We start from the raw sequence: 26500 nt of genomic DNA on the forward strand, positions 1-26500 counted from the left end.
AAGCACTTAGTGGAACGGGAAGGGGTATGACTTGCAGACCAGCGCAGTGCCATTCTGAAGCAAATGAGAGAGAGAGAGAGAGAGAGAGAGAGAGAGAGAGAGAGAGAGAGGGAGAGGGAGAGGGAGAGGGAGAGACAGACAGACAGACAGAAAGAAAGAGAGCAAGAGAGGGAGAGGGAGAGGCAGACAGACAGACAGAAAGAGAGCAAGAGAGGGAGAGAGAGGGAAGGAGAGAGGTAGAGAAAAAGAGAGAGCAAGAGAGAGAGGGAGGAGAGCGAGAGGGAGAGGGAGAGGAAGAAAGAAAGAGAGAGGGAGCAAGAGAGAGAGAGAGACAGACAGAAAGAAAGAGCAAGAGAGGGAGAGAGGGGGAAGGAGAGGTAGAGAAAAAGAGAGAGAGCAAGACAGAGAGGGAGAGAGACAGAGAGAGAGAAAGAAAGAGAGAGCAAGAGAGGGAGGGAGAGGGAGAGAAAAAGAGAGAGACAGAAAGAAAGAGAGAAAGACAGAGGGAGAGAGAAGGAGGGAGAGAGAGCAAGAGAGAGAGAGGGGGGGAGAGAGCAAGAGAGCAAGAGAGAGAGAAAAGAGAGGGAGGAGAGAGACTTTTGCGTGCCACTTGGATGCACATTGAAGCGCGGCCCCCACGATAGGACAGTCCAGTTTAATGCGATCTCTGTGTTTGTTGGTTTTTTGTCACCATTCTAACCCTGCGGCGCTGCGTTTCACAGACCTGCTAGCAAGAGGGAGCGAAGCAGAGCACTTTCGTTTAGTCACAGTAGCGGGGGCTGTGACAGTTCAACCGGACCCAACAGCCAGTAGCATTGTGGAGGGTCTAAGAGCTGCATTTCCATCACTGACAGCCACAGATTCAACCTCAGGGCTCTACTGCACCGTTTTGGATGGGGGGGGGGGGGGGGGGTTGGCCCCAGACTCTCCAATTATGGGGTAATCCGCCTTCTTTTTGGTTCTTTAGTGTGCAAACATTCAAAACGGTACTGTTATATTAAAAGAAAAATCGACAATTACATTAAAATCACAGGCGAACCCGCGTGACAAATTGAAAGCAGTTCTCTATTGCCTGCGGCTCTGCGCGCATTACCGAAGCGATGCAATATTTAAATACACTGCGAGCGGCTCCCCCAGCACCCGAGGCACGGTGTAATGCGCGGGTATTAAATTATAAAACACCCACTGCACACGCAGGGTTTCATTTACTGCAGCAAACACAATTCCTCTTCTGATGTTTTTTAAAATTACACTGCGCGACACACCGGAGCATCTGCTGTGTTTTACAAAGCAATCAAATACGGGAAACGGTTTGGGGAGACGGAATTTCAAAGCTCTGTATTAAATTATTCTTAACACTGGTTTCTGTTCCAACTCTACCCTAAATTACTTATTTGGGCTAATTAAGTGCTTATTAGAAGCTTAATTTGTAAAATTAATTTAGGGTACAGTTAAAAACCAGGAGGGACAGCGGTCCACCCAGGACCGGGATGAGAGACCCCTGGTGCAGCTAACAAGCTCAGGTGTGTCTTTAGACTCCTAGTAAAACCTGGAATGGATCGAACTGCCCTGCAATGGGAGTCTTATTCCCATCCACGAGTCACACCAAGTTAAACGATACGAAAACGCAGGATCATAGCCGACAGGGCACCAGGCGCTTTCTTGCAAGCAAATTAAACGCGAACCATTGCCGACCCTGTACGAGGTCGTTTACATTAAGACAACATTATAATATGTCATAATAACGCAAGCACGCAGCCTGCAGCGTGAACGCAAGTGTTTTAAATTCGATTAGGGGACTGTGCGGAAATATATTCAGGTTACTGGATATATAATCCCATAACTACATGCTTTAAATTAAAATAAAGCAGAAGGATATATCCTAAATAGAGCCTGTCTACCTGGAATTTCAAGAGCCTTGTAATTACTGAAGCAGAGACTGATTTCTAAGGAATGCGACCCATGCCCGTAAATTGTAATAATAAAGCTAGTTTTGCAAAAAAAAAAAAAAAAAAAAACCGCGGTGAATCACAGAACCAAGAACTGTAAAAAAAATCATGCTGGATATTTTTTTCCCCCTTTAACAAGTAGGCCTATTTACATACACAACCAAACGCATACCGGTACATTAAATATTGCGTTTTAAAAAAAGTAACTTATCGTTTTACTTGTAGTATGGGCTTACTGAATACGTGTCGAGATGTGTAAGGTACCTTTACATACTTATCCGTTACTAAGTTAGACGTAAAAAAAATAATGTGTAAAAAAATAATTGTATGTTAAAATAATGTGATATCTTGTAACAATTGTAAGTCGCCCTGGATAAGGGCGTCTGCTAAGAAATAATAATACTAGCTGTGGGGTTTGAAACTGGCAATCATGAGCAGTCAAATGATAATATGAAAAGGTGGAGGGAGGGAAAGGGGGTCAGTTTTGTTTACTGACTAGTTTCGAGTTTGGGAACAGCGGTAGGGGGTCGGTGTGTATTGAATTACATTTCCCACCTCCGCTCACTAATGAAATCCATGGTCCAGCTATAAAAACTGGAAGTTAAATAACCGAGGGCTAGTATTTGTGTGGTATATATAATAATAAACGTATTTATTTGTGTGTTTAGGGTAACTCGATTGGATTACGCAGCCGAAACTAACAGCTAGGCCCGATAAGCAGCAAGTTTCGATTGCGTTGTCATGGCAACTCAATTCAAAAGCTAATCGAAAAACGGTCCACAAAACTCATCTATGAAAAGAAAATAATAAAATTTGACAAGATTGTAACCCGTGTAATAACGTTTTCTTTATAACCAGTACACAAATAATTTTCAAAGCGGTCAAAATAAAGTGAAAAATGACGCTAAAACCGTGCATTTAGACCGAATCCATTTCGATAATTGTTACAAAAGCAGCAGTAAGGGATTTGTATGTGTTTATTATACAGTACCGGGCTACACGGTATTTGATAAATCTGGAGGAAAAAAGTAAAATAAATAAAAAAGGAAAGAGTTTTCTAAATGATTAAACACTCAACTAGTATCACCCATCTCACAACATAAGGAGAAAAAAAAAACACGACCTCGTTTTAGGCCCATTATATTTTAAAAGGCGATTCGTGTTTATTTATTGATCAGGTTTATCTTAAAAGGTTAAACCCTAGCTATCCTTTCTTTTCTCCTGTGTCGGTTTGCATTAAATATACATCAGCACTCAGTCTTAAGCGCTTGTGTTTTTCTTTCACTTTGAAGGAGGCCTGTGTAACATAACGCAACAGGAGCAGCTGGCTGTGTGAAACCTTTGCCACAATAAACGTATAAAATATTCATTTTTAAAGCAGGGATGGGAATGAATATCATATTAAAAGTTCAGTCGATCGTTATTGCACGGGTTTCGGTGTACTGAACCCAAGCAAGACGCTCAGGTGAATAACCAAGTCATAAACAGCTTGTGTATACAACAGATCACGGTTTGTCAAATATAAATAATAATAATAATAATAATAATAATAATAATAATAATAATAATTATTATTATTATTATCGCTTGAGTAAATTTGCTAGTTCAAATGAAAGCAATTAACCAGATACCTTAAACACGAATGTTACGTCACTAGCCTAATTAGAAGCCACGTTAAAAGGGTGGAAATATGAATTGAAAATAAGCTAAAACGACTAGTTAACAAATGTGAATGAAAATTAACAGCACTGAGGTATGGATATTTTAATAAATACAAATTACAACCCCCCCCCCGGTCGAGTATCATGTCAACAGAAAACTCATTCACCTGGCGGTCGAGGAATAAAACACAGCCACACCTTGCTTGAGAAATATGGCGTAGCGAAACTAAAGGAGTATCGCTTCTAGGAAGAAAGCCTGGGGATATATAGAGAGTGGCGATAAAGGAAATACTGAAAAAAAAGGGTACAGTGAAGAATTGAGAACCTCCGCCATTATGTGACATTAAAGGCTTGTTTTAAACGCATCTACGCCAGTTCTTTAAAACTAAGAGCGTTTTTTGTTTGTGTTTACTTAACCTAAAAAACAGAGCGATACCAAAACCTCTGGAGTTAACAAAACAAACAAACAGAAAAAAAACACAATTCTAAATTACACTGAAAGCCACACAAACAACACATAGTAAAATAATTAAATTCGCGTTCTTACCTTGCAATGCCAGTGTATATAACACCAGCGTTATCAAACCCGATCGCCTCCTTAAGACAGGAACATCATGCTGCCGGCGAGCCATGTTAATAATACAACAAGATATGTTTTTATTTATTTATAGTCGCGTTTGTCTAAGAGAACTAAAACGACGTGTTTACAACAAAATAGTTAACTAGAATTGACGGACAAATCAATGAAGCACAGGCAGCGCCAGGCAGCAGATTTTTTTTTTCTTTTCAAATTTCAAATTATACAGCAGCTGCGGATTTAACGATCAGGCGGCTTTAAAATAACACAGGTCTGTCGTGAAATCCTGGCTGGTTTCGGTACAATCCTGCAGTCCTCCTCCTTATTTCAATGCCCCTCGATTAAGCAGCCAGCGGACACTGTTGCTCTCTTCTCGCACACCTCGTCTGTAAATGATTGTGATGAACTCTCCCCTGAAACAAAGTGTCTGTCGCTGTGACGCCAGGGGGGGGCGTGTCTTCAACCACGTGACGTCGCACGTCGGGATACGTTGATGACTGGAAATTAGGAAATTCCCAGTCAAAGTTTATAATGGGACTTTCTAGCGCAGATAGGCACAGGGATTTTTAATAACTTTCTTTAAAGCGTCTCTGCGGTTTGAAGGGGAATGCCCTCCTCCCCCCCCCCCTCATCACACACGTTTTATAGTGTAATGTCAAGTCAGCACTATTTACTAACAATCATGGCTTCTGATTTTCGGATGCTTTGCCCCCGACTTTTCTAACTCTCGTTTAAAAATGCAATCGATCCCTGTTCAGCCATTCGCGTCTCTCAATCACAACTGAGAAACGCGTTTTTTCTATTTATCTGTGAAACAACTAAATTGTCTTTCAAATCGGCCAAATCTTAATTTTCGATTAACAATTAGAACGTACAAACTAATCGCTATAGATATAATAATAATAATAATAATTTTATTTTTGATATAGCGCACAGCGACCCCTGGCGTGGACTCTCTGAAGGTGCGTGTTCCACACGCGCAGTAATGCTGAAGTGATGATAACCTCTTCGTATTGCTTTTAATAGGGCGCTACTGTTATAGCAAATTAATACCATTGGATTTTGTCTTACTTCATTAACTGCACGATTACTGGCTTAATTAGTCAAGATTAACACGTGTTCCAGATCTCCAGCCATTGATGCTGTAAAGAAAGGCTGCCGGATCGGGGCTCAGCAGGACAAGGGGTGGAGACCCCGGATCTAACCTCTGATCAGTTTACGGATCCGGCGCGGCTGTAGTGCTGTAGTAATGTGGCTGTCTGGGGCAGAGATTAGAAACTGGGATCAGGGTTAAAAACCCGGAGCTTTTAGAGTCCCGTTCTCTGACATCCAGTTTTGCAATGATAAAGCATGCTTGTTGAAACTGCTCATCTCAGACCTATAGTAATGCGTGGGACACTGAGCGCAACTCTGTCGTTAACGACAACCCTTGTAGCGCTAGTAAGTGCCTCTGTAACGCAGGCTGCATCGACCCAAAGCGTCTTTCTATAAGCAAGCGACAGCGCCATCTAGAGCACAGCTTAGGGTATTGCCCGCCAGAGGAAACTTGCCGGCAAAGTGGCAGGTCACTATTTTTAAACCAAAAAAAAAAAAAAAATCCATTAGAGATCTGGATAGCCAATGGGAGAGCAGGACAGATTTTTTTTGACTTGTTTTTTTGTCAGCCACGCCCCCTTTTAAGACACGCATTCTGACGTCGATGGATGTTCTCAGTCTTTATCAGTCCTCTGCATTTGCCTTAACTTCACTGGGGGAATGGCATTATCTTGGTTAGAAAGTGAGGGATCGGGACGCTGTGGCGGGTGAGTTGCGAATCCGGTATCCTGCCCAGAATTAGATAATGAAGCGCTTTCTATTTAAGGAGAGTAATCCAACACACACACACACACACAGACTGAGAGAGCGGAACAAGCTTAATTAAACGTAACTGTATAGATACATATTTTCTTAATTATTGTTCTGTTGCTTGGGAACACAGTTTGGAGAGCTGTATTTTTTTCAGTAATAGTTCAGACCACTCCGCCAGTGACATGGATATTTTTCCCAGGGCTCTCTTGGTGATATTGGCAGCCTGTTGCGACCTGACCGCTTTGAACGGTAAGGCTGCATGACGGAATTTGTTCGAGTCTCTTGTTCAGAAGGGAAGTGGACACAAAGTAACTAACCATTCCATTCACAGAAATCAACATTCCAAATCAGAAATCCATTTCCAATTGTCACTGGAAGAACGGACCATCTTTTGAGCTCAGAGCCCAGCGTGTTTGTATTTGTGTTTGTCTTTGGTTGTGTTTGGATTTTACCTGATCTTATTATTAAGATACGGTACCACAAAAACAATGTGGCAGTTTTTCCAGGCGTTTCCTGTGGTTATACTCTGCATTGATCATAGTTTGATTTTTTATTATTTAATATGCTTTACCAGACCTCTCTGTGCTTTACAATGCTTCCCTATGCTTTACCACACCTCTCTGTGCTTTACAATGCTTCCCTATGCTTTACCAGACCTCTCTGTGCTTTACAATGCTTCCCTATGCTTTACCAGACCTCTCTGTGCTTTACAATGCTTCCCTATGCTTTACCAGACCTCTCTGTGCTTTACAATGCTTCCCTATGCTTGACCAGACCTCTCTGTGCTTTACAATGCTTCCCTATGCTTGACCAGACCTCTCTGTGCTTTACAATGCTTCCCTATGCTTTACCAGACCTCTCAGTGCTTTACAATGCTTCCCTATGCTTTACCAGACCTCTCTGTGCTTTACAATGCTTCCCTATGCTTTACCAGACCTCTCTGTGCTTTACAATGCTTCCCTATGCTTTACCAGACCTCTCTGTGCTTTACAATGCTTCCCTATGCTTTACCAGACCTCTCTGTGCTTTGCAATGCTTCCCTATGCTTTACCAGACCTCTCTGTGCTTTACAATGCTTCCCTATGCTTTACCAGACCTCTCTGTGCTTTACAATGCTTCCCTATGCTTTACCACACCTCTCTGTGCTTTACAATGCTTCCCTATGCTTTACCAGACCTCTCTGTGCTTTACAATGCTTCCCTATGCTTTACCAGACCTCTCTGTGCTTTGCAATGCTTCCCTATGCTTTACCAGACCTCTCTGTGCTTTACAATGCTTCCCTATGCTTTACCAGACCTCTCTGTGCTTTACAATGCTTCCCTATGCTTTACCAGACCTCTCTGTGCTTTACAATGCTTCCCTATGCTTTACCAGACCTCTCTGTGCTTTACAATGCTTCCCTATGCTTTACCACACCTCTCTGTGATTTACAATGCTTCCCTATGCTTTACCACACCTCTCTGTGCAGCAGCAGTTGACCCCCCTAGTCTCTGTAAGTGGCTTTGGATAAAAAGCATCTGCTAAATGACTAATAATAATAATAATAATAATAATAATAATAATAATAATAATAATAATAATAATAATATTACGCTGCTCTCAGGTGTTGACTGGGATGAGTGTGTGGTGACTCATGTCGGGGCGTCCGTCACCTTGCCTTGCTCTGATTGGTCGGTGGCCGGCACGCTGCAAGCCCATTGGCTGTGGAAGCCGTTGTCTGGGGAATCGTGGCTTCCAGTCGTCTCGGCCAGTGAGAGGCTGGCTGACAAGGAGCTGAGCAGCTCAGGGAAGTTCTCTCTGACCTTCAGAACCGGGTTCCAGGACGCTGGACGCTACATCTGCCAGGGGCGCAGGCAGGAGGGCACCAGCCGCCCCTCCGGCAGAGTTACCCTGCTCATCATCGTCAGCGGTGAGTAAGGCAGCCCTGTGTTTTATACCATTGATACGGCAATGGACCGAGTCTTAGAGTCTGACGCCCCTCTGTTTGGTTTCTCAGTGATGGGACGCTCAGAGCTGCGGTTTGACGCCCCTCTGTTTGGTTTCTCAGTGATGGGACGCTCAGAGCTGCGGTTTGACGCCCCTCTGTTTGGTTTCTCAGTGACGGGACGCTCAGAGCTGCGGTTTGACGCCCCTCTGTTTGGTTTCTCAGTGATGGGACGCTCAGAGCTGCGGTTTGACGCCCCTCTGTTTGGTTTCTCAGTGACGGGACGCTCAGAGCTGCGGTTTGACGCCCCTCTGTTTGGTTTCTCAGTGATGGGACGCTCAGAGCTGCAGTTTGACGCCCCTCTGTTTGGTTTCTCAGTCACAGGCAGTCCCATGCCGGTCCCTACAGACGGCACCCTGCGGCTGAGTGCGAGGGTCTCCGACCAGACCGCCAAAGTGTCCTGGATCTCCCCCAAGGGAACCCCCCTGCACTGCCGGGAAGACTTCTCAGGATCCATCCTCGCCAAACTGCCCCGGGTCACCTGGCAAGAACAGGGCAATTACAGCTGTCAAGTGCTGGTCCCAGGGGCCCCGGGGCGATTCGTGTTCAACTACACCGTCACCGTGAGAGGTGAGGGCGGCAGCATTCACTTCACACTGGAGTTAGAGTCACTACACTGGAGTTAGAGTCACTTCACACTGGAGTTAGAATCACTTCACACTGGAGTTAGAGTCACTTCACACTGGAGTTAGAATCACTTCACACTGGAGTTAGAATCACTTCACACTGGAGTTAGAGTCACTACACTGGAGTTAGAGTCACTACACTGGAGTTAGAGTCACTTCACACTGGAGTTAGAGTCACTTCACACTGGAGTTAGAGTCACTTCACACTGGAGTTAGAGTCACTTCACACTGGAGTTAGAGTCACTTCACACTGGAGTTAGAATCACTTCACACTGGAGTTAGAGTCACTTCACATTGGAGTTAGAGTCACTTCACACTGGAGTTAGAGTCACTTCACACTGGAGTAGAGTCACTTCACACTGGAGTTAGAGTCACTTCACACTGGAGTTAGAGTCACTTCACACTGGAGTTAGAGTCACTTCACAGTGGAGTTAGAATCACTTCACACTGGAGTTAGAATCACTTCACACTGGAGTTAGAATCACTTCACATTGGAGTTAGAATCACTTCACACTGGAGTTAGAATCACTTCACACTGGAGTTAGTCACTTCACACTGGAGTTAGAATCACTTCACACTGGAGTTAGAGTCACTTCACACTGGAGTTAGAATCACTTCACACTGGAGTTAGAATCACTTCACACTGGAGTTAGAGTCACTTCACACTGGAGTTAGAATCACTTCACACTGGAGTTAGAGTCACTTCACACTGGAGTTAGAGTCACTTCACACTGGAGTTAGAGTCACTTCACACTGGAGTTAGAGTCACTTCACAGTGGAGTTAGAATCACTTCACACTGGAGTTAGAGTCACTTCACGTGCGATTTTAAATTCAGTTTACATTCAGTTCATATTCACTTCGCATTCGCCTCACCTCATTTGAAGTCGACGGTATCTTCACTCCACATTCACTTGCATTCTCGTTTTGTCTTTTCAGACTCCAAGCTCGCGGACTTCAGCATGACCTTCGGTAGGTACAGAGCAGGTCGTGCATGGCCGTTCATCGAAGATTATAGAAAAGATGTATTCCGTTCTTGCGTTACTACGATCACTTCCACATCGCCAGTGCGTTTTGTATCAATGGTGATTTAATCCAAGTACAATTCAAGCGAACCCAATTTATCAGCGATGATGAGTTGACTTGGCAGAACTCGCTGTGAAAGAAACCGGACCACACAAATAGAGAATAGGCAGGGAAACGCTCCCCGCGTGGTGGTGGAATGTCAGGCGTGACCCGGAGCTGTCTCTCTGTCGCCCCCCTCAGGTCTCCAGCGGTCTGGCGGTGCCGTGGCTCAGTCACGCGTGTTGATCCCGTGTGTCACGTGGCCTGGCTCAGACCTGGTACTTCTCTACTGGAAGGACCCAGACGCGCGGGAGATGGACCGAGTCTTTGAGTTCGACCTCTGGAGGCGGGACCTGGTGAACAAGAAGCAGCCTCGACTCCAGTTGGCTGAGTCCGACCCCGCCCGCCACGGCAATTACTCCTTCCTGTTGACCCCTGACCTGGAAGACAACGGGGTGTACAGGTGTGAGGTGTTCAGAGACAGCGATGTTTACATCCAGAGCTTCAGCCTCACAGTGCTACAGGGTGAGAAGACTATGCCATGATAATGGGACATTGCAGGCTTTATTATTATTATTATTATTATTATTATTATTATTATTATTATTAATTTCTTAGCAGACGCCCTTATCCAGGGCGACTTACAATTGTTACAAGATATCACATTATTTTTACATACAATTACCCATTTATACAGTTGGGTTTTTTTACTGGAGCAATCTAGGTAAAGTACCTTGCTCAAGGGTACAGCAGCAGTGTCCCCCACCTGGGATTGAACCCACGACCCTCCGGTCAAGAGTCCAGAGCCCTAACCACTACTCCACACTGCTGCCCCAACATTAATGTGAGCTTAATAATAATAATAATAATAATAATAATAATAATAATAATAATAATAATAATCTTATTGCAGAGCAGTTTGACAGCCAGTCCAGGTTTTAGAGAAAACAAACATTCAAAATCTATTACAAAGACTTTAACTTTTACCAATGTTACCATTCCCAACTTGCCTTGCTGGTGCTGAGTAAAGCACGCTTATACAAATCTCAGCCTCCAGGCCTTGCACTTACACTTACCTTCCCCCAGGGGGCGCTCACCTGGCTTTACTGTCATATATGAGAGCAGAGAGCAGCAGGTGCTCAGGTGTAAGCCCCAGGAGCCTGCTGGGTCAACCTGCGCTGTTAATTCTGTTCTCTTGGTTTGACTTTGCTGCTGTGCTTCCCTGCAGTCTGGGCTCTCAACACCTCTGTGGGTCTCAAGCTGAACTGTCTGTATCGGGGGCCGACGCGGGTCACGGCTGGCTGGACCTTCCAGAACCGAAGCCTCGCGGTCAGTTCCACTGGACCGGGCTCTCTGTACACCGAGATCACCGTCAATCGGAGCCACAGCACCCCCTGGCAGGGCAAAGAGGGCAACTACAGCTGCACTGTCGCCGTGACTGGGCAGGAGCGTTACACCGCCGTCTACGCTCTCACGCTGCCCCCTGCTGGAGCGACTGGCCCTCTGCTGCACCCTGCTGGTAACTGTCTGGTATTGCAGCTTCTCTGCTGCACCCTGCTGGTAACTGTCTGGTATTGCAGCCTCTCTGCTGCACCCTGCTGGTAACTGTCTGGTATTGCAGCTTCTCTGCTGCACCCTGCTGGTAACAGTCTGGTATTGCAGCCTCTCTGCTTCACCCTGCTGGTAACAGTCTGGTATTGCAGTCACTGTAAATATTATAAACTCATGTTCCTAAAGTTTTTACAGCGATTGTAAAATGTGATACCACTCTTATCTAGTGTTTGTTTGGAGGAGGGGATATAATAATAATAATAATAATAATAATAATAATAATAATAATGCTTGACGCTGTGTTCCTCTCCCCCTGTGTCAGAGAGCTCCAGGACCCTGCTGGGGTTACTGGGAGCAGCTCTGGGGGCGCTGGTTTTGGGAGTGGCCGGGATTCTGCTGTGGTGCAAACGAGGGGCCTGCCAGCGGCACTCAGGTCAGACACAGCGAGAGTGTGAGTGAGTGAGAGAGTGAGTGAGTGTGAGTCAGTGTCAGGGTGAGTGTGTCATTGTGAGTGTGTCATTGTGAATCTGAGCGTGAATGCAAGTGTGTGAATTTCCTTCTTCCTTTTCTGCAGGGATCCGCAGACACCCCGCCCCCCCGAACGCAGAGCAGGACAATCTGTACGAGAACCTGGAGGAGCTGCGCAAGGTGACCCCCCCCCCTGCACCCCCCCCCCCATCCCCAACCAGCAACCAACTAACTCATCCACCTGCAGAACACTGAGCTGCTGAAAACACTGAGATCTGCACCACTGACACCCTGCACACCACTCTGAGCTACTGCAAACCACATCCATCTCTAGAGTTATATGTGTATATGTGTTACGTCTAATTAGAATAAATTGCCTATTTTGTAAAGCTGTTCAGTTCACTGCTCAGGTGTAAATATCTGTCTGCTCAGGTGTATATGTCAGTCTGCTCAGGTGTATATATCAATCTGCTCAGGTGTATATATCAATCTGCTCAGGTGTATATATCAGTCTGCTCAGGTGTATATATCAGTCTGCTCAGGTGTATATATCAGTCTGCTCAGGTGTATATATCAGTCTGCTCAGGTGTATATATCAATCTGCTCAGGTGTGTATATCAATCTGCTCAGGTGTGTATATCAGTCTGCTCAGGTGTGTATATCAGTCTGCTCAGGTGTGTATATCAGTCTGCTCAGGTGTGTATATCAGTCTGCTCAGGTGTATATATCAGTCTGCTCAGGTGTATATATCAGTCTGCTCAGGTGTGTATATCAGTCTGCTCAGGTGTGTATATCAGTCTGCTCAGGTGTGTATATCAGTCTGCTCAGGTGTGTATATCAGTCTGCTCAGGTGTGTATATCAGTCTGCTCAGGTGTGTATATCAGTCTGCTCAGGTGTGTATATCAGTCTGCTCAGGTGTGTATATCAGTCTGCTCAGGTGTATATATCAGTCTGCTCAGGTGTATATATCAGTCTGCTCAGGTGTATATGTCAGTCTGCTCAGGTGTATATGTCAGTCTGCTCAGGTGTGTATATCAGTCTGCTCAGGTGTGTATATCAGTCTGCTCAGGTGTATATATCAGTCTGCTCAGGTGTATATGTCAGTCTGCTCAGGTGTATATATCAGTCTGCTCAGGTGTATATGTCAGTCTGCTCAGGTGTATATGTCAGTCTGCTCAGGTGTATATATCAATCTGCTCAGGTGTATATATCAGTCTGCTCAGGTGTATATGTCAGTCTGCTCAGGTGTATATGTCAGTCTGCTCAGGTGTATATATCAGTCTGCTCAGGTGTATATATCAGTCTGCTCAGGTGTATATATCAGTCTGCTCAGGTGTATATATCAGTCTGCTCAGGTGTATATATCAGTCTGCTCAGGTGTATATATCAATCTGCTCAGGTGTATATATCAGTCTGCTCAGGTGTATATATCAGTCTGCTCAGGTGTATATATCAGTCTGCTCAGGTGCATATGTCAGTCTGCTCAGGTGCATATATCAGTCTGCTCAGGTGTATATATCAGTCTGCTCAGGTGTATATATCAGTCTGCTCAGGTGTATATGTCAGTCTGCTCAGGTGTGTATATCAGTCTGCTCAGGTGTGTATATCAGTCTGCTCAGGTGTGTATATCAGTCTGCTCAGGTGTGTATATCAGTCTGCTCAGGTGTGTATATCAGTCTGCTCAGGTGTGTATATCAGTCTGCTCAGGTGTATATATCAGTCTGCTCAGGTGTATATATCAGTCTGCTCCGGTGTATATGTCAGTCTGCTCAGGTGTATATATCAGTCTGCTCAGGTGTATATGTCAGTCTGCTCAGGTGTATATGTCAGTCTGCTCAGGTGTATATATCAGTCTGCTCAGGTGTATATATCAGTCTGCTCAGGTGTATATGTCAGTCTGCTCAGGTGTATATATCAATCTGCTCAGGTGTATATATCAATCTGCTCTATCTGCCTTTCAAAACAAGAGGAAGGGCAGTTTTTCTTGGGTAGTGAAACAGCCGTGTCAAATAACTGCAGCAAGAAACTAACCCAAGCGAGAACAGGAACTGATCCTTCCATCCCAAAACGGGGCTGATTTCATACTGCCTTTGCAAAGCAGGCGGGACTCTGACCCCCCCCCCCCCCCTCTCTCTCTCTCTGCAGGAAGTCTTCACAGGAAGTGACCCGCACAGCTCTGTGTACATGGTAAGACATCACAAGTGTGAAAGAGAGAGTGTGAAAGACAGACAGAGAGTAAAATAAATTCACACCTTGTCTTTCGCTGTCACTTAGGACCTGAGGCCCAGCGAGAGAGACGTCTACAATGAGCTGGACAGGTAAGGGTTAACTCCGCACGCTGGAGCTGCAGGAAACACACAGGCAGCTATTGAAGTGAACTGAAGTGAACTGAACTGAAATCCTTGTTTCAGATACCAAACCTGTCCTCGGTGACTCTTCACTGTGCCTGGAAATGAATGAGAATCAGCTGTCAACTGTACCTCGAAATCAGAGACGCTCTGCTCCTCTCTCAACTGCACCTCGAAATCAGTGACACTCTGCCCTCTCTCAACTGCACCTCGAAATCAGTGACACTGTGCCCTCTCTCAACTGCACCTCGAAATCAGTGACACTCTGCTCCTCTCTCAACTGCACCTCGAAATCAGTGACACTCTGCCCAGCTCTCATCTGTACCTGAGATTCAGATTTGTATATTATTTTTAAACACTGTAGATAGCTGAAAAACTTTGAAAAAAAAAAATTCTTGTATTTCACTCTTTTCAATAAATATATAAATGTATATAATCTCTCTGTATCCACGTGTGTTGCCGAGGGGCAGGTTAAAACGTCTCCTGTGTATTACAGAAGTAAAGCACAGGGGGGCGTGCCGGAGCCTGTCAGCCCAGCCCAGGAAGCTCATTCAGCATTGCTGCTAAATGAATCATATTGAGGGGTAGCACTGAACTCGCGAGACGGGATTGCTCATTACAGTCCTGAGCATATTTCTAAACAGGAGAGGATTATCTGTTCAGGGATATCAGGGCATTGAGTAAGTAAAGGGTCTGAGTGAAGAGACAGGAGCAATGCAATCTCCACCCGCAGTCTTGCTGTGAATCATTTGTTGCTTCTATAATCTGTACCGGTGCTGAGTATACACACGCCCACTCGCTTGTGTCTTGTTTGTGCTAGAGTTAAAAATATTATGGGATCCAGTGTGTGTGTGTGAGTGCGTTTGTCTGAGTTGTGTAAGTGTGTGTGGTGTGTGTCACTATTGTGTGTAAATGTGTGTGTGTGTGTGTGTGTGCTTGAAAGCATCTCTCTCTCTCTCTCTCTCTCTCTCTCTGTGTGATGTTAACAGACTGTCAGTGTGACCCGCCCGAGGTTCTATTTCCTGTCTCCCGGCATCACTGTTACCGCGGCGATGGTGCAGAGAGACAGGTCCAAGCTGCTCTGGGGATCAGCCAATCAGAGGCGAGAGAGAATGGAACACTGCAAAGGGAGAGGCAGACACACAAACTGAACTGAGACACTGCCTTCCACACTGCAGCCCTGCGCTCTAACCACTGAGCTACTCAAACCTACTGCCTTCCACACTGCAGCCCTGCGCTCTAACCACTGAGCTACTCAAACCTACTGCCTTCCACACTGCAGCCCTGCACCCTAACCACTGAGCTACTCAAACCCACTGCCCTCCACACTGCAGCCCTGCACCCTAACCACTGAGTTACTCAAACCCACTGCCTTCCACACTGCAGCCCAGCACCCTAACCACTGAGCTACTCAGACCCGACAGTGTGACTAGAATGTAGTGTGCAAGGATGTAGAAATGGGAGAATTGTGTCATGTGAATGGGAATTGATTTTATTTGAGAGGCTGGTCTGACCTGAAGAGGGGCACACGTTCCCCTGACCAGACCTGTCAAGTCACGTTAGCGTTACTGACAGGGAGGGGGGGGGGGGTTTGAGAAGAAGAGCTGGAGTGGATTACTAGTGACAGCGTGACAACACTGGCAGGGCTGGTTTTGATGTTTAAATAAAACTGCATCTCCAACAAATGTGTGAGTAAGACTTCCTTTCTCTGCTTCACCAGCAGAGGGAGGCTGTTCAGAGAGTATAAGAGCCTTCTTTCAGCGTTTTCTGCTCCACCAGCACAGAGCAGAGGGAGGCTGTTCAGAGAGTATAAGAGCCTTCTTTCAGCGTTTTCTGCTCCACCAGCACAGAGCAGAGGGAGGCTGTTCAGGGAGTATAAGAGCCTTCTTTCAGCGTTCTCTGCTCCACCAGCACAGAGCAGGTTAAATGGGAGGTTAAGAAAATGTATCGACACTGAACAATGCTGCCCTCTAGTGGTGAAATCTTGCAATGCTGGTAAATACAGATAAGAAACAAGAGTTTATTTCCAAACAGCTTCAAATCAGTTTATTGGTTTATTAACACGGGGGGGGGTACAGCAATTACAGGAGAGGATAAATGAAGCAACAACAACAAAAAAAAAAGCCTGTACAAAAATCACCAAGCATTTACAGATCAGAAGAGAACATCTTACACCAGCTCTGCCTGTCTCCGTGCAGTCAGCCCCCATCCTGGACCTACTGTCTGTCTGTCTGAGTATTTACAGGATCCTACGCTCTAACTGCGAGACTTCATCTCTCTGAAGCCCAATCTGTTTGTGTGTCAGAGTTGCTGAGCAGGTAAGTTTGCCCACCTGTTTGTTTGCGTCTCGGGGTGAGTGTGTCTGTCTGTGTCTGAGTGGGTCTCAGTGTCTGAGTTCATCAGTTTGACTGACTGTGTCGGTTTGTTTGAGCGTGTCTGCATGTCTGTCTGCATCTGTGGCTCAGTTGCTGAGCGTCTGTCTGTCTGTCTGTCTGTTTGTGTGTGTGACTGTCTCAGTCCCTGTCTGTGACTCTCAGTGTGTCGCAGTCCCTGTCTCTCTGGCTGTGTCCCTGTCTCTCTGGCTGTGTCCCTGTCTCTCTGGGTCTCACATCAGCTGCAGGCTGTCCTCCTGCATGTTCTCCAGGGTGATGTTCTCCAGCTGCAGCCCGTTCTCCAGGGCTGCCTGGTAGATCTCGATGGTCTCCACGATGGGGAGGGTGGAGTCCGAGGTCTCGATGATAGCGATCGCGTCTCCGAACTCCGTGCACATGATGGTGGGGGCCTGCAGCTGCAGCCGGGGAGCAAGGGGTTAATCACGAGCACGGGAACAACGCTGATCACCACCACCACCATCATCATCATCATCATCATCATCATCATCATCATCATCATCATCATCATCATCATCACCAGATTAATGAACACACAAACACACACACACAGTATCTGATAGCTATAGAAACACACACACACACAGTATCTCATACAGCTATAGAAACACACACAGGAATTATCGAAACACAGTGTCTCATGTTACTAGACAAATACACACAGACAAGCAGTACCTAACACTGCTATAGCATACACACACACACACAAAATATATGATACTGCTAGACACACACACGCAGAATCTGATATTGCTAGACACACACACACGCAGAATCTGATATTGCTAGACACACACACTAAATCTGATATTGCTAGACACACACACACACAGTGCACCTTACAGAACTACACACACACATAGAATCTGACATTGCTAGACACACACACACACAGAATCTGATATTGCTAGACACACACACACACACACACAGTGCATCGTACAGAACTACACACACAAACAGAATCTGATACTGCTATCAAACACACACACACTCAGTCTATCTCAACGCTCACCTGCTGCTGCTGCTGCTGCTGCACCTGTATCTGTATCTGCCCCTGCCCCTCTCCCTGCTGCTTGGCGTGGGTCTTGCGGTGGCTGCGCAGGTTCGAGAAGGTCTTGAAGGCCTTCCCGCAGGCGGGGTGGGGGCAGCGGTGCGGCCGCTCCCCGGTGTGAGTGCGCCGGTGCTCCGCCAGGTGCATGGACTGCACGAAGCGCTTGGGGCAGATCTCGCAGCCGAAGGGCCGCTCCCCGGAGTGGGTGCGCCGGTGCTCCCGCAGGTGGGTCGCCTGCCGGAAACGCTTCCCGCACTCCGGGCACGGGTAGGGCCGCTCCCCCGTGTGGATGCGCTGGTGCAAGGACAGCCCAGACGCCGACACGAACGACTTGCCGCACTCCGCGCACTTGTGGGGGCTCAGACCCCAGTGCCGTCGCTCGTGGAGGTTCAAGCTGGCCTGGAAGGGGAGGAGGGGAGGAGGAGAGGGGGACACAAGAACGAAAGAGTTTGTTAGTTATTATTATTATGATTATTATTATTAATGAGTCATTCAGCAGACACTTTTATCCGAAGTGACTTACAGAGACTATGGGGGTGAGCTATGAATCATCAACAACTGCTGCTGCTGCTGCAGAGTTGCTGTCTGGACGGGTTGGTTAGATGGCTGAACCGAACGGCCAATGAGATTTATGTTTACTGCAGTGTGTAACAGTGCAAGCGATGCGACGTACTGTACATGTGGAGGTGGAACTGGAAGAAACACTGGTCTGCGTGACTCAGTTTAGTTTCAATCACACTGATGAAGGCACTAGAGCCCAAACGCTGGTCTGCATGACTCGGTTCAGTTTCAATCACACTGATGAAGGCACTAGAGCCCAAACGCTGGTCTGCGTGACTCGGTCTCTTCTAGTTTCAATCACACTGATGAAGGCACTAGAGCCCAAACGCTGGTCTGCGTGACTCGGTTCAGTTTCAATCACACTGATGAAGGCACTAGAGTCCGAATGCTGGTCAGAGTGACTCTGCCCCGCTCTCGGCCCCCCTTCCTACCTTGTTGGTGAATCCCTTTGGGCACTGGGAGCACTTGAAGGGTCTCACCCCGGTGTGGGCCAGCTCGTGAAGCCGCAGGTTAGCCGGGGAGTTGAGCCTCTTCCCGCAGGTCAGGCACTCGAACCTCTGCTTGGCGAGACCACCCTGGGACCCGGCAGCACCCCCACAGCGGTGCTCCGCCAACTTCTGGGGTTCCACGAAGGCGGCCCCGCAGCTCTGACAGCGGCTGGGCTCCCTGCCCTCGTGGCTCAGCCTGTGGAGCTCCAGCATCTTCCTGCGCAGGAAGGAGCTGTGGCAGTCGGGGCACTGGTAGGGCAGCACCCCGGTGTGGACGGAGCGATGCGCCGCCAGCTTGGAGGGGCGGGTGAAGGCGGCATCGCAGTCCTGGCACTGGAACGGCGGGCTGGAGGAGTGGAGGAGCCGGTGCTGCTGCAGGTTCGAGGACTGGGTGAAGGCTCGCCCGCACTCCTCGCACTTGTACGGGCGCTGGCCCGTGTGGGTCAGGCCGTGCCGGGTCAGGTTGGCGAGGGAGGAGAAGGTCTTGCCGCACTCGCTGCACTGGAAGGGGCGCTCGCCAGTGTGAGTGCGCAGGTGGTTCCGCACGTGAACCTGCAAGAACCGAAGAGCCACGCTTAAATCTGGATTCAAAACTTATTTTATATATATTATATATATGGGGCAGCAGTGTGGAGCAGTGGTTAGGGCTCTGGACTCTTGACCGGAGGGTTGTGGGTTCAATCCCAGGTGGGGGGACACTGCTGCTGTACCCTTGAGCAAGGTACTTTACCTAGATTGCTCCAGTAAAAACTCAACTGTATAAATGGGTAATTGTATGTAAAAATAATGTGATATCTTGTAACAATTGTAAGTCGCCCTGGATAAGGGCGTCTGCTAAGAAATAAATAATAATATATAAAATATGTTTTTTTAACCTAAGCTTTCATATTTTTATTTTTTTACCTTTTATATAAAAGAAAAAAAGAAAAAAAGCTTTTTATATCTTTTCTAATTATACTATCAAAACTGTACGTTTTATTTTTGAATTCCAATTTTATAAAAAAAATTTGTATTAGACTTGCGGACGCTGCCGGAGCCAATCACAGCTCAGAACAGCTTCTCAAGCCCTGGCTGGTCATCAGCTTCCTTCACACACACACAGACAGACACACCTGTTTCTTGAAGCCTTTCCCGCACACACTGCACTTGAACCTGCGCTCCAGCGTGTGCACCGTCCGCTTGTGTCGCACCAGCCGGATCTGCGCTGGGAAGGACTTGGGGCACAGCGGGCAGGGGAAGCCCCCTGCCTCCGCAGCGCCCCCCGGTGCCTGAGCCAGCGAAGCCGTCGGGGAGGGAGTCGGGTCTGGCAGGCTGGCAGGATTGCTGTTGAAATTATCACCAGCAGCAGCAGGAGCAGCAGGTGTATTATTGCTGTTATTACTATTACAGGTAATCTCTATAGTCGCAGAAGACTTATTGCCCCCAATTCGCTCATCCTGATCAATATCGAGACCCTCGTTGTTTCCGTTTTCTGATCCCTGCTGCTGTTCTGCGTTGCAGTTCGTTGGTGCTGCAGTACCGCCTCCCGCGGCGTAGGGGGCGCCACCTATTCCATTCCCCTCTCCCTGCTGCTGCTGCTGCTGGGCAGAGCCTCTCTCCTGCTCTCTGTGTTCATGAAGCTCCGCCTCTCCTTGGCGCAGGTTGGTTGCCGGTGGTGATGTCACCGCCATCAGGGGCTGTGATGTCATTTTCATCGTCGCTGTCGTCAGCAGCAACGGGGAGTTCTACAGGTAAAGAGGAAGGAAGGAACAGGCGAGCTATAAATAAATAGATAAATAAATCGATCGCACACAAACCTGGATAAACGGCAGACGGGAATTTTAACAAACGGAGAGAGAGAGACAGAGAGACAGAGAGAGAGAGAGAGACGCCTGTACATTTCTCAAACAAAACACAGCCCCTTTACCGCGTGGACGGTTGCCGTGGCATTGCCGGGGCTCGACGGGACCCCGCTCTTGCCCGTGTGGGTGCGCCGGTGGTACAGGTACTTGGTCATGTTGGTGAAGGTTTTGGCACAGAACTGGCAGCGGTGGAGGGGCTCAGCCGCATGGGTCTTCCTAGGGGAGGGACAGAGGAGGGGGGGGTTAAACTGGTTAAACTGGGACAGCTTCCAGTATGGGCTTAATAACCACGCCGACTGTAACACACCCTGATGCTGAAACACACACATAACACACACACACACTGAAACACACACAACCAGAGACACACTCAAACACACAACACCAACACACACACACACACACTGACCTACTAACCCTCCAGAGACCCACTCTCTCTGAAACACACACACACACCAGAGACACCCGCACTGCCCCCCTCCCTCCCACCTGTGCACCACCAGCGTCATCTCGGTTGCGAAGCCCAGCCCGCAGTCCAGGCAGAGGTGCAGCGCCTCTCCGCTGTGCAGGCGGGCGTGCTGCTGCAGGGAGCCGGGCTTCTTGAACACCTTGCTGCACTCTGGGCACTGGTGCGTGCCGTCCTGGTGCACCTTGCTGTGCGCGGAGAGCCGGTTGGCTGAGGTGAAGAGCCGGCCGCACTCCGGGCAGCGGAACTCCTCAGGGGCGTGGTGCAGCCGCCGGTGACGCCCCAGCTCCTCCGCCGTGCAGAACAGCAGCCGGCACTCTCCGCAGCGCCGGGAGGAGGGGGAGGGGGAGGGATGAGGGAGCAGCGGGGAGAGCTTGAGGAGGGGGGCGCTGTTCTGACCGCCTCCCTCGTAAACGATGACGAAGTTCTTCATCTTTCCCGACGCGTCGCCGTTTTCCGCCTTCGACGTTTGGTCCTCCTTTTCGCCTCCCTCTTCCTCTCCTCCTCCTCCTCCTCCTCCTCTTCCGTTCACCTCCTGCGGGATCACCGTCTCCCCGCTCTCTTTGTCCGCTTCCATGAAATGCGCCCCCTGGTGTTCCAGGAATTCCTCCGGCGTCTGGAACAGGAGACCGCACTCCGAACACTCGTACGGATGCATTTCCATCGGCTCCGGCTCCACCTCGCTTTGCTGCTGCCGCTGCTGTTCCTCCTCCGAGGCAGCAGGGGGCGCTGCGGCGGCGGCCGGCAGTCTCTGGTAGGAGTGCTCCGTCCCCCCCGAGCAGGCTATCAGGAGGTTCCCCCCTTCTCCCCCCGCCCCGGGCTGCGTGCGAGTCAGGAAGAAGGGCTGAGGCTGGGTCAGGGAGGCCGGGTTTTTGCTGCTGTGCTGCGCCGTCGCCGCGGCGATGGCCTGCGCCGAGCAGATCTGCAGCTGCAGGGTCGCGGTTCCTGCGATGCCAGCCAGGCCTCGAGAGGAACTCTGCAGCTGCCGGGACGCCAGGACCTGCGCAGAAACAGAGAGGCGGGATTTCAAAGAGTTTACTACTGTCTTTAAAACAAACGCCAATGTAGTATTGTTGACTCCACAAAACTACTATGAAATGCCTCAGCGATGTCACTGGGGGTCTCTTAAGCACTCTCGAGTTGCTTGTTCCTCAGTTTTGTACACTGCTGTTGAATTTTCATTCACAGAGACACTCACAGACAGAGAGAGACGCACACAGAGACAGACAGACAGACAGATAGACCGACCTGAGCCAGGGTTAGAATCTCCCCTTCCCTCTCGTAGTGGTGCTCACTCAGAACCAGGTTCTGCAGATTCAGAAACGGGCCTGCGGGACCGTCTGTCTGAACCAGAATCTCTGCATGCTGGGTCTGCTGGAGGAGAGGGAGAGAGAGAGAGAGAGAGAGAGAGAGAGAGAGAGAGAGAGAGAGAGAGAGAGAGAGAGAGAGAGAGAGAGAGAGAGAGAGAGAGGAGAGAGAGAGAGAGAGAGAGAGAGGAGAGAGAGAGAGAGGAGGGCGCTAGGGTTATTACTGAACAATCCACTCCTAACTAACATCTTTGAATTTATTTTTGTTCTCTTTGAAATAAAAAATATATATATATATTTATAAATCACGCTTCACATCCACAAAGGCATCTCAGAGCGCTTTACATAAAAGCAACATATAGCACAGACAAATTGGAAAATACACCCAATCAGAATTAACGATGAAATGAAATACATGTATATATCAAATGATATAGAAGTGAACCGCACTGACCGGTCCTGCAGGGTTGGAGGTCTGGGACAGGGGGGCAGCGTCTCTGCTTCCCTGGGGCTGGGGCTTGCTGTGAGTCTGCCTGTGAGCCAGCCACACCTCCGGCGAGTCAAACAGAGCCTGGCACTCCAGACACTGGTAATGAATCTGGTGGGTACTGGGGGGCACGGCTGCGAGGGCAGCCCCGCCAGGACTCTGCTCCGCTTCTCCCTCCTCCATGAACTCTCCAGCGGGACCTGGAACACAAGGGACAAACTCCATCCAAACTTTCACGTTCAAAACCGCACTCTGTTTTTTCAATTTCTTTTTTGGGCGGGGCTACAAAGCAACGGTGTGTAATTCAGTATGTTAACAAGGTATCATTATTATAGGGCAGCAGTGTGGAGCAGAGGTTAGGGCTCTGGACTCTTGACCGGAGGGTCGTGGGTTCAATCCCAGGTGGGGGGGACACTGCTGCTGTACCCTTGAGCAAGGTACTTTACCTAGATTGCTCCAGTAAAAACCCAACTGTATAAATGGGTAATTGTATGTAAAAATAATGTGATATCTTGTAACAATTGTAAGTCGCCCTGGATAAATAAGAAATAAATAATAATAAATAATAATAATAATATTATAAAGCAGGTTTGCATTCGACTTTATGAAGCAGGGCAGTGATGCCCGAGCTGCACGCAGCGAAGCGCCCCCTGCCTCCTCACCCTGCTGCTCTGCCACGCCTCTCATGTGCAGCTCCTGATGCTGCAGCAGCTCGTCGGGGGACACCAGCAGCTGCCCGCACTCCAGGCACTGGTAGTGGTTCTCGTGGAGCCCGGCCAGGCCCGCGATGTGGATCTGCTCTTCCCCTTCCTCCCCCTCCCGGACAGGAACCCCCTCCTCCTCTTCCAGCTCCACCAGCTCCCCTCCCTCCCCCTCGTAGAGGGCCCCCGCCGAGGGGAAGTGGCTCTGCTGGTGAACCAGCACCTCTTCCAGCGCGTTGAACAGCTGCCCGCACTCACTGCACATGTACTGGTGCTGCACGTACATCGAGGAGGGGGGGGAGGAGGAGGGGGAGGGGGACCGGGGGCACTCCACCATGAACTCCGACATCATCTCGGCCCGTCCGTCCGTCCGCGAGACGAGAGGGACCGGCGCTCGCTGTCCGTCTGTCTGTCTGTCGGCCCTTCTGTTTTTTTGTTCTTTCACTGTCCGTTAGCTCTTGCGTGTTTGGCTTCTGGGGCTGTCTGTCACGAACGGAGAGCTGGTATAAATAAACAGCGTTTCCGTCTGTCCGTCTGCAACAACAGACTTGAAGAAGCCTGTCACTTTGTCTGTCTGTCTGTGTGTGTATTTAGCTTTTTGCTGACCCCCTTATCCCCTGTCTGTCTGTCTGTCCAGGGCTGGGGTCAGGGCTTTGACTGCTCTTGAGAATGAAGCCCCGCTGTCCGTCCACCCGTCCGTCCGTCTGTCTGTCCGTCCCCTTCTCAAACACAATCTCAAGGCTGCCCTGTATCTTCTGAAGACACGATGCTGGTGACAATCCTCCTGCTGCTCAGAGTCACGGCTTCAGTTTCATTCCAACTCTTCTTGTCTTCTTGGGGGGGGGGGGGGGGGGGGGGTGGAAATAATGCAGCGACTTTTTGTCTTGTTTGGAAAAGTTCAGAAGATGAAAAAAAAAAAAGAAAAACCCTGCAATTAAACAACAACAAAAATAAAATTAGTGGATGACAATTAGAAAAAATAATAATTAGAATGACATCACCCTCCCTTTTTTATAATTGATTATTATTATTATTATTATTATTATTATTATTATTATTATTATTTTAAAACGGTTTGTGTGAACTCTATGGAGTTTGAGAAGATAAGATAAGATAGACATAGATAGATTACTTTATTATAGAGATTATTTTAAATACTGCTCAACGCAAGACGGTTACCTACATGAATAATAATATGTAACCGCGATCTGTGTGTGTGTGTGTGTGTGTGCATTTTTTTAAAGGTCTGTGAGAACTCTATGGAGTTGGAGAAGTTGCCCTAACTTTGAAAACAAATACACGCGTTATGAAACAGATGCGTAGCTAGGAAACGTAACATGGTACAATTACAGAGTCGACTGAAAGGGGAGACATACCGGTCCACGGTATTATTTATGGGTATAATTGTTTCCTAGGCTGGGCGGGCGCTCTGTTATTTTCTGCTCCTCTCCCTCCCTCCCTGTCTCTGTGAGAGACCGGGCGCTCCGGCAGCCTCGCTCACCGGCTCCAGGCGGTCGTGAGGCGGCGCTCTCTCGTTTTCCACTCAGGTCTACAGCAGCGCGGCCAGGCCCGGGCGATCCTCCCTGCTCTCAGCCTCCTGCTCGTTTATACTCAACAAACCGGGGGACCTCCAGCACGGCGCCCTGGCGGCTCCCGGGCTCTAGAAGGGCTCCCCCCCACCCCCAGCCGATGAACCCCGCTTTCCGCGTGTTTTGACCCCGTTTTCGCTCGTCGCGGCGATAAATCCCGCTCCAAACCCCCCGAAAAGTAAATTAGACTCACCAATCTGCTGCAGAATCCACGCCGCCCTGCCAGATCGAACACGTGACCCGCCGGACAGCCCATTGGAAGGGCCGGCTGCCACTCAAGAGCAGGTCGCCGTGCAAGGCATAGAGGACTTGCGGGTGACGTCAGCCGGGAGCGACACCGAGGTTGCGGTCGCCGTTGTGGAAACGAATTGCCTCAATAATAACTAACTAACTAACTAACTAACTAACTAACTAACTAACTAACTAACTAACTAACTAAGCCTTCGCTCGAGGAACTGTGTCGGCTGTCGCCACGGCAACTAAATATATGCTGTATTATTATTGTTAATTTACTTGAATTAACGAATAGCGTTCTTAATATCTATAATAATAACACGCAGTTCTATGTAGGGTTACAGTTTAGAGTGGTGATAATTGTGTAACTTTGAAGAAGGGGGTTGGGGTCCTATACGGTTACCTGCACGCCACCTTTTTATCATTTGTATATCAATGAGGCAAAATCCTTTAAGAAGGCGTTTGGAATCCTAAATGTTTAAATAATCCTGTTGGATACCAAAAAAAAACAAAAAAAAAACACGTGCCTATAAACGTGCCACCCTTGCCCAATAAACGTACCCTCTTCCTTCAGCCTTTTCTTTTGAATATACCGCTTAGTTTAAAAATTGTTCAGCGCCTTGGTTAAAGGCGCTGTATAAATAAGTAATAAAGGTACGATGAAGAATGCTTACCTATTATTATTATTTTCTGTGAATAAAACGTCATTTTAAAATGTCTGCTTGCTACAAAAATCACAAAAAAAATGTACAAAGCCACTAAAGGAAAGCTAATGAGAGTGTTTGTGGTATCTTGTTGTGCCGCGGCTCCAGTTTCGAGAAAGACTCTGCTTTGACCGCTCTAGTCCAGGCTGCAGATATCCACGGCAGGTGAAAAACAACTTAAGACTCCGTTCACAACTCTAAATTATTATTATTATTATTATTATTATTATTATTATTTTGAAATCCTCTGCTGTCGTCTTTATTTAAAAAAAAAAAGTTATCAGAGTACATCCAGTCCCTTTCTCTTCTAAAATCTCAAAGCTTCGCGGATGCTATAAGCAAGTATCTTATTATATCAATAGACACGTTTTACAAAAGGAAACCGCTGTGCACCAAGGGATGCACAATTAAAAAGAAAAAGGTGACGTAGGTTCACAAAAATGTGAAGAATTGATAAAAAAAAATAAAAATTAGCCGGTCGTTTCGAAACGTCCTGCTACAATTGATTTGGTTTGATTTGATGATTTCCTATAGCTGAAGTACGCGCTGTTGCCCGGGGAAGTTCAGTATTTCAATATTTCATGCATCACAAATCGGGGAAC

The 26500-nt window shown here is 47.9% G+C and overlaps 3 protein-coding genes across 6 annotated transcripts in view; 1 reads left to right on the top strand and 2 right to left on the bottom strand.

The window, feature by feature from the left end:
- Positions 1–4625, bottom strand: part of LOC117964905 (nectin-2-like) — a 31675-nt gene extending 27050 nt beyond the window's left edge. The window contains exon 1 of one of the 2 annotated variants that reach the window (XM_059011103.1): positions 4158–4625. In XM_059011103.1, coding sequence (XP_058867086.1) covers positions 4158–4242 — 85 coding nt within the window. In that variant the 5' untranslated portion in view covers positions 4243–4625. The remainder of the gene's footprint in view (positions 1–4157) is intronic. The other variant, XM_059011102.1, reaches the window with a different exon arrangement.
- Positions 4626–5927: 1302 nt separating this feature from the next.
- LOC131709135 (uncharacterized) lies at positions 5928–14271 on the top strand. The gene is made up of 12 exons (XM_059011101.1): positions 5928–5989; positions 6235–6284; positions 7639–7944; positions 8338–8589; positions 9583–9615; positions 9910–10233; positions 10937–11227; positions 11582–11692; positions 11834–11907; positions 13874–13915; positions 14003–14046; positions 14140–14271. The coding sequence occupies exons 1-12, from the start codon at positions 5943–5945 to the stop codon at positions 14159–14161; spliced, it is 1596 nt and encodes a 531-aa protein (XP_058867084.1). The 5' UTR covers positions 5928–5942; the 3' UTR covers positions 14162–14271.
- Positions 14272–16095: 1824 nt separating this feature from the next.
- Positions 16096–25238, bottom strand: LOC117434007 (zinc finger protein 574). 3 transcript variants are annotated; one of them, XM_059011094.1, is made up of 10 exons: positions 25154–25238; positions 23333–24299; positions 22638–22870; positions 22125–22250; positions 20900–21876; positions 20476–20626; positions 19682–20293; positions 18513–19121; positions 17482–17919; positions 16096–16858 (listed from the first exon to the last, which is right to left on the bottom strand). In XM_059011094.1, the coding sequence occupies exons 2-10, from the start codon at positions 23721–23723 to the stop codon at positions 16682–16684; spliced, it is 3714 nt and encodes a 1237-aa protein (XP_058867077.1). In that variant the 5' UTR covers positions 23724–24299; positions 25154–25238; the 3' UTR covers positions 16096–16681. The 3 variants fall into 3 exon arrangements, with proteins under 3 accessions (XP_058867077.1, XP_058867076.1, XP_058867075.1); XM_059011093.1 differs by having other exon boundaries at positions 16096–16864; positions 22125–22247; positions 25154–25237; XM_059011092.1 differs by having other exon boundaries at positions 16096–16864; positions 25154–25237.
- Positions 25239–26500: the final 1262 nt, after the last annotated feature.

Source organism: Acipenser ruthenus, chromosome 41, assembly GCF_902713425.1.
Source record: "Acipenser ruthenus chromosome 41, fAciRut3.2 maternal haplotype, whole genome shotgun sequence".
NCBI classification, from domain to species: domain Eukaryota; kingdom Metazoa; phylum Chordata; class Actinopteri; order Acipenseriformes; family Acipenseridae; genus Acipenser; species Acipenser ruthenus.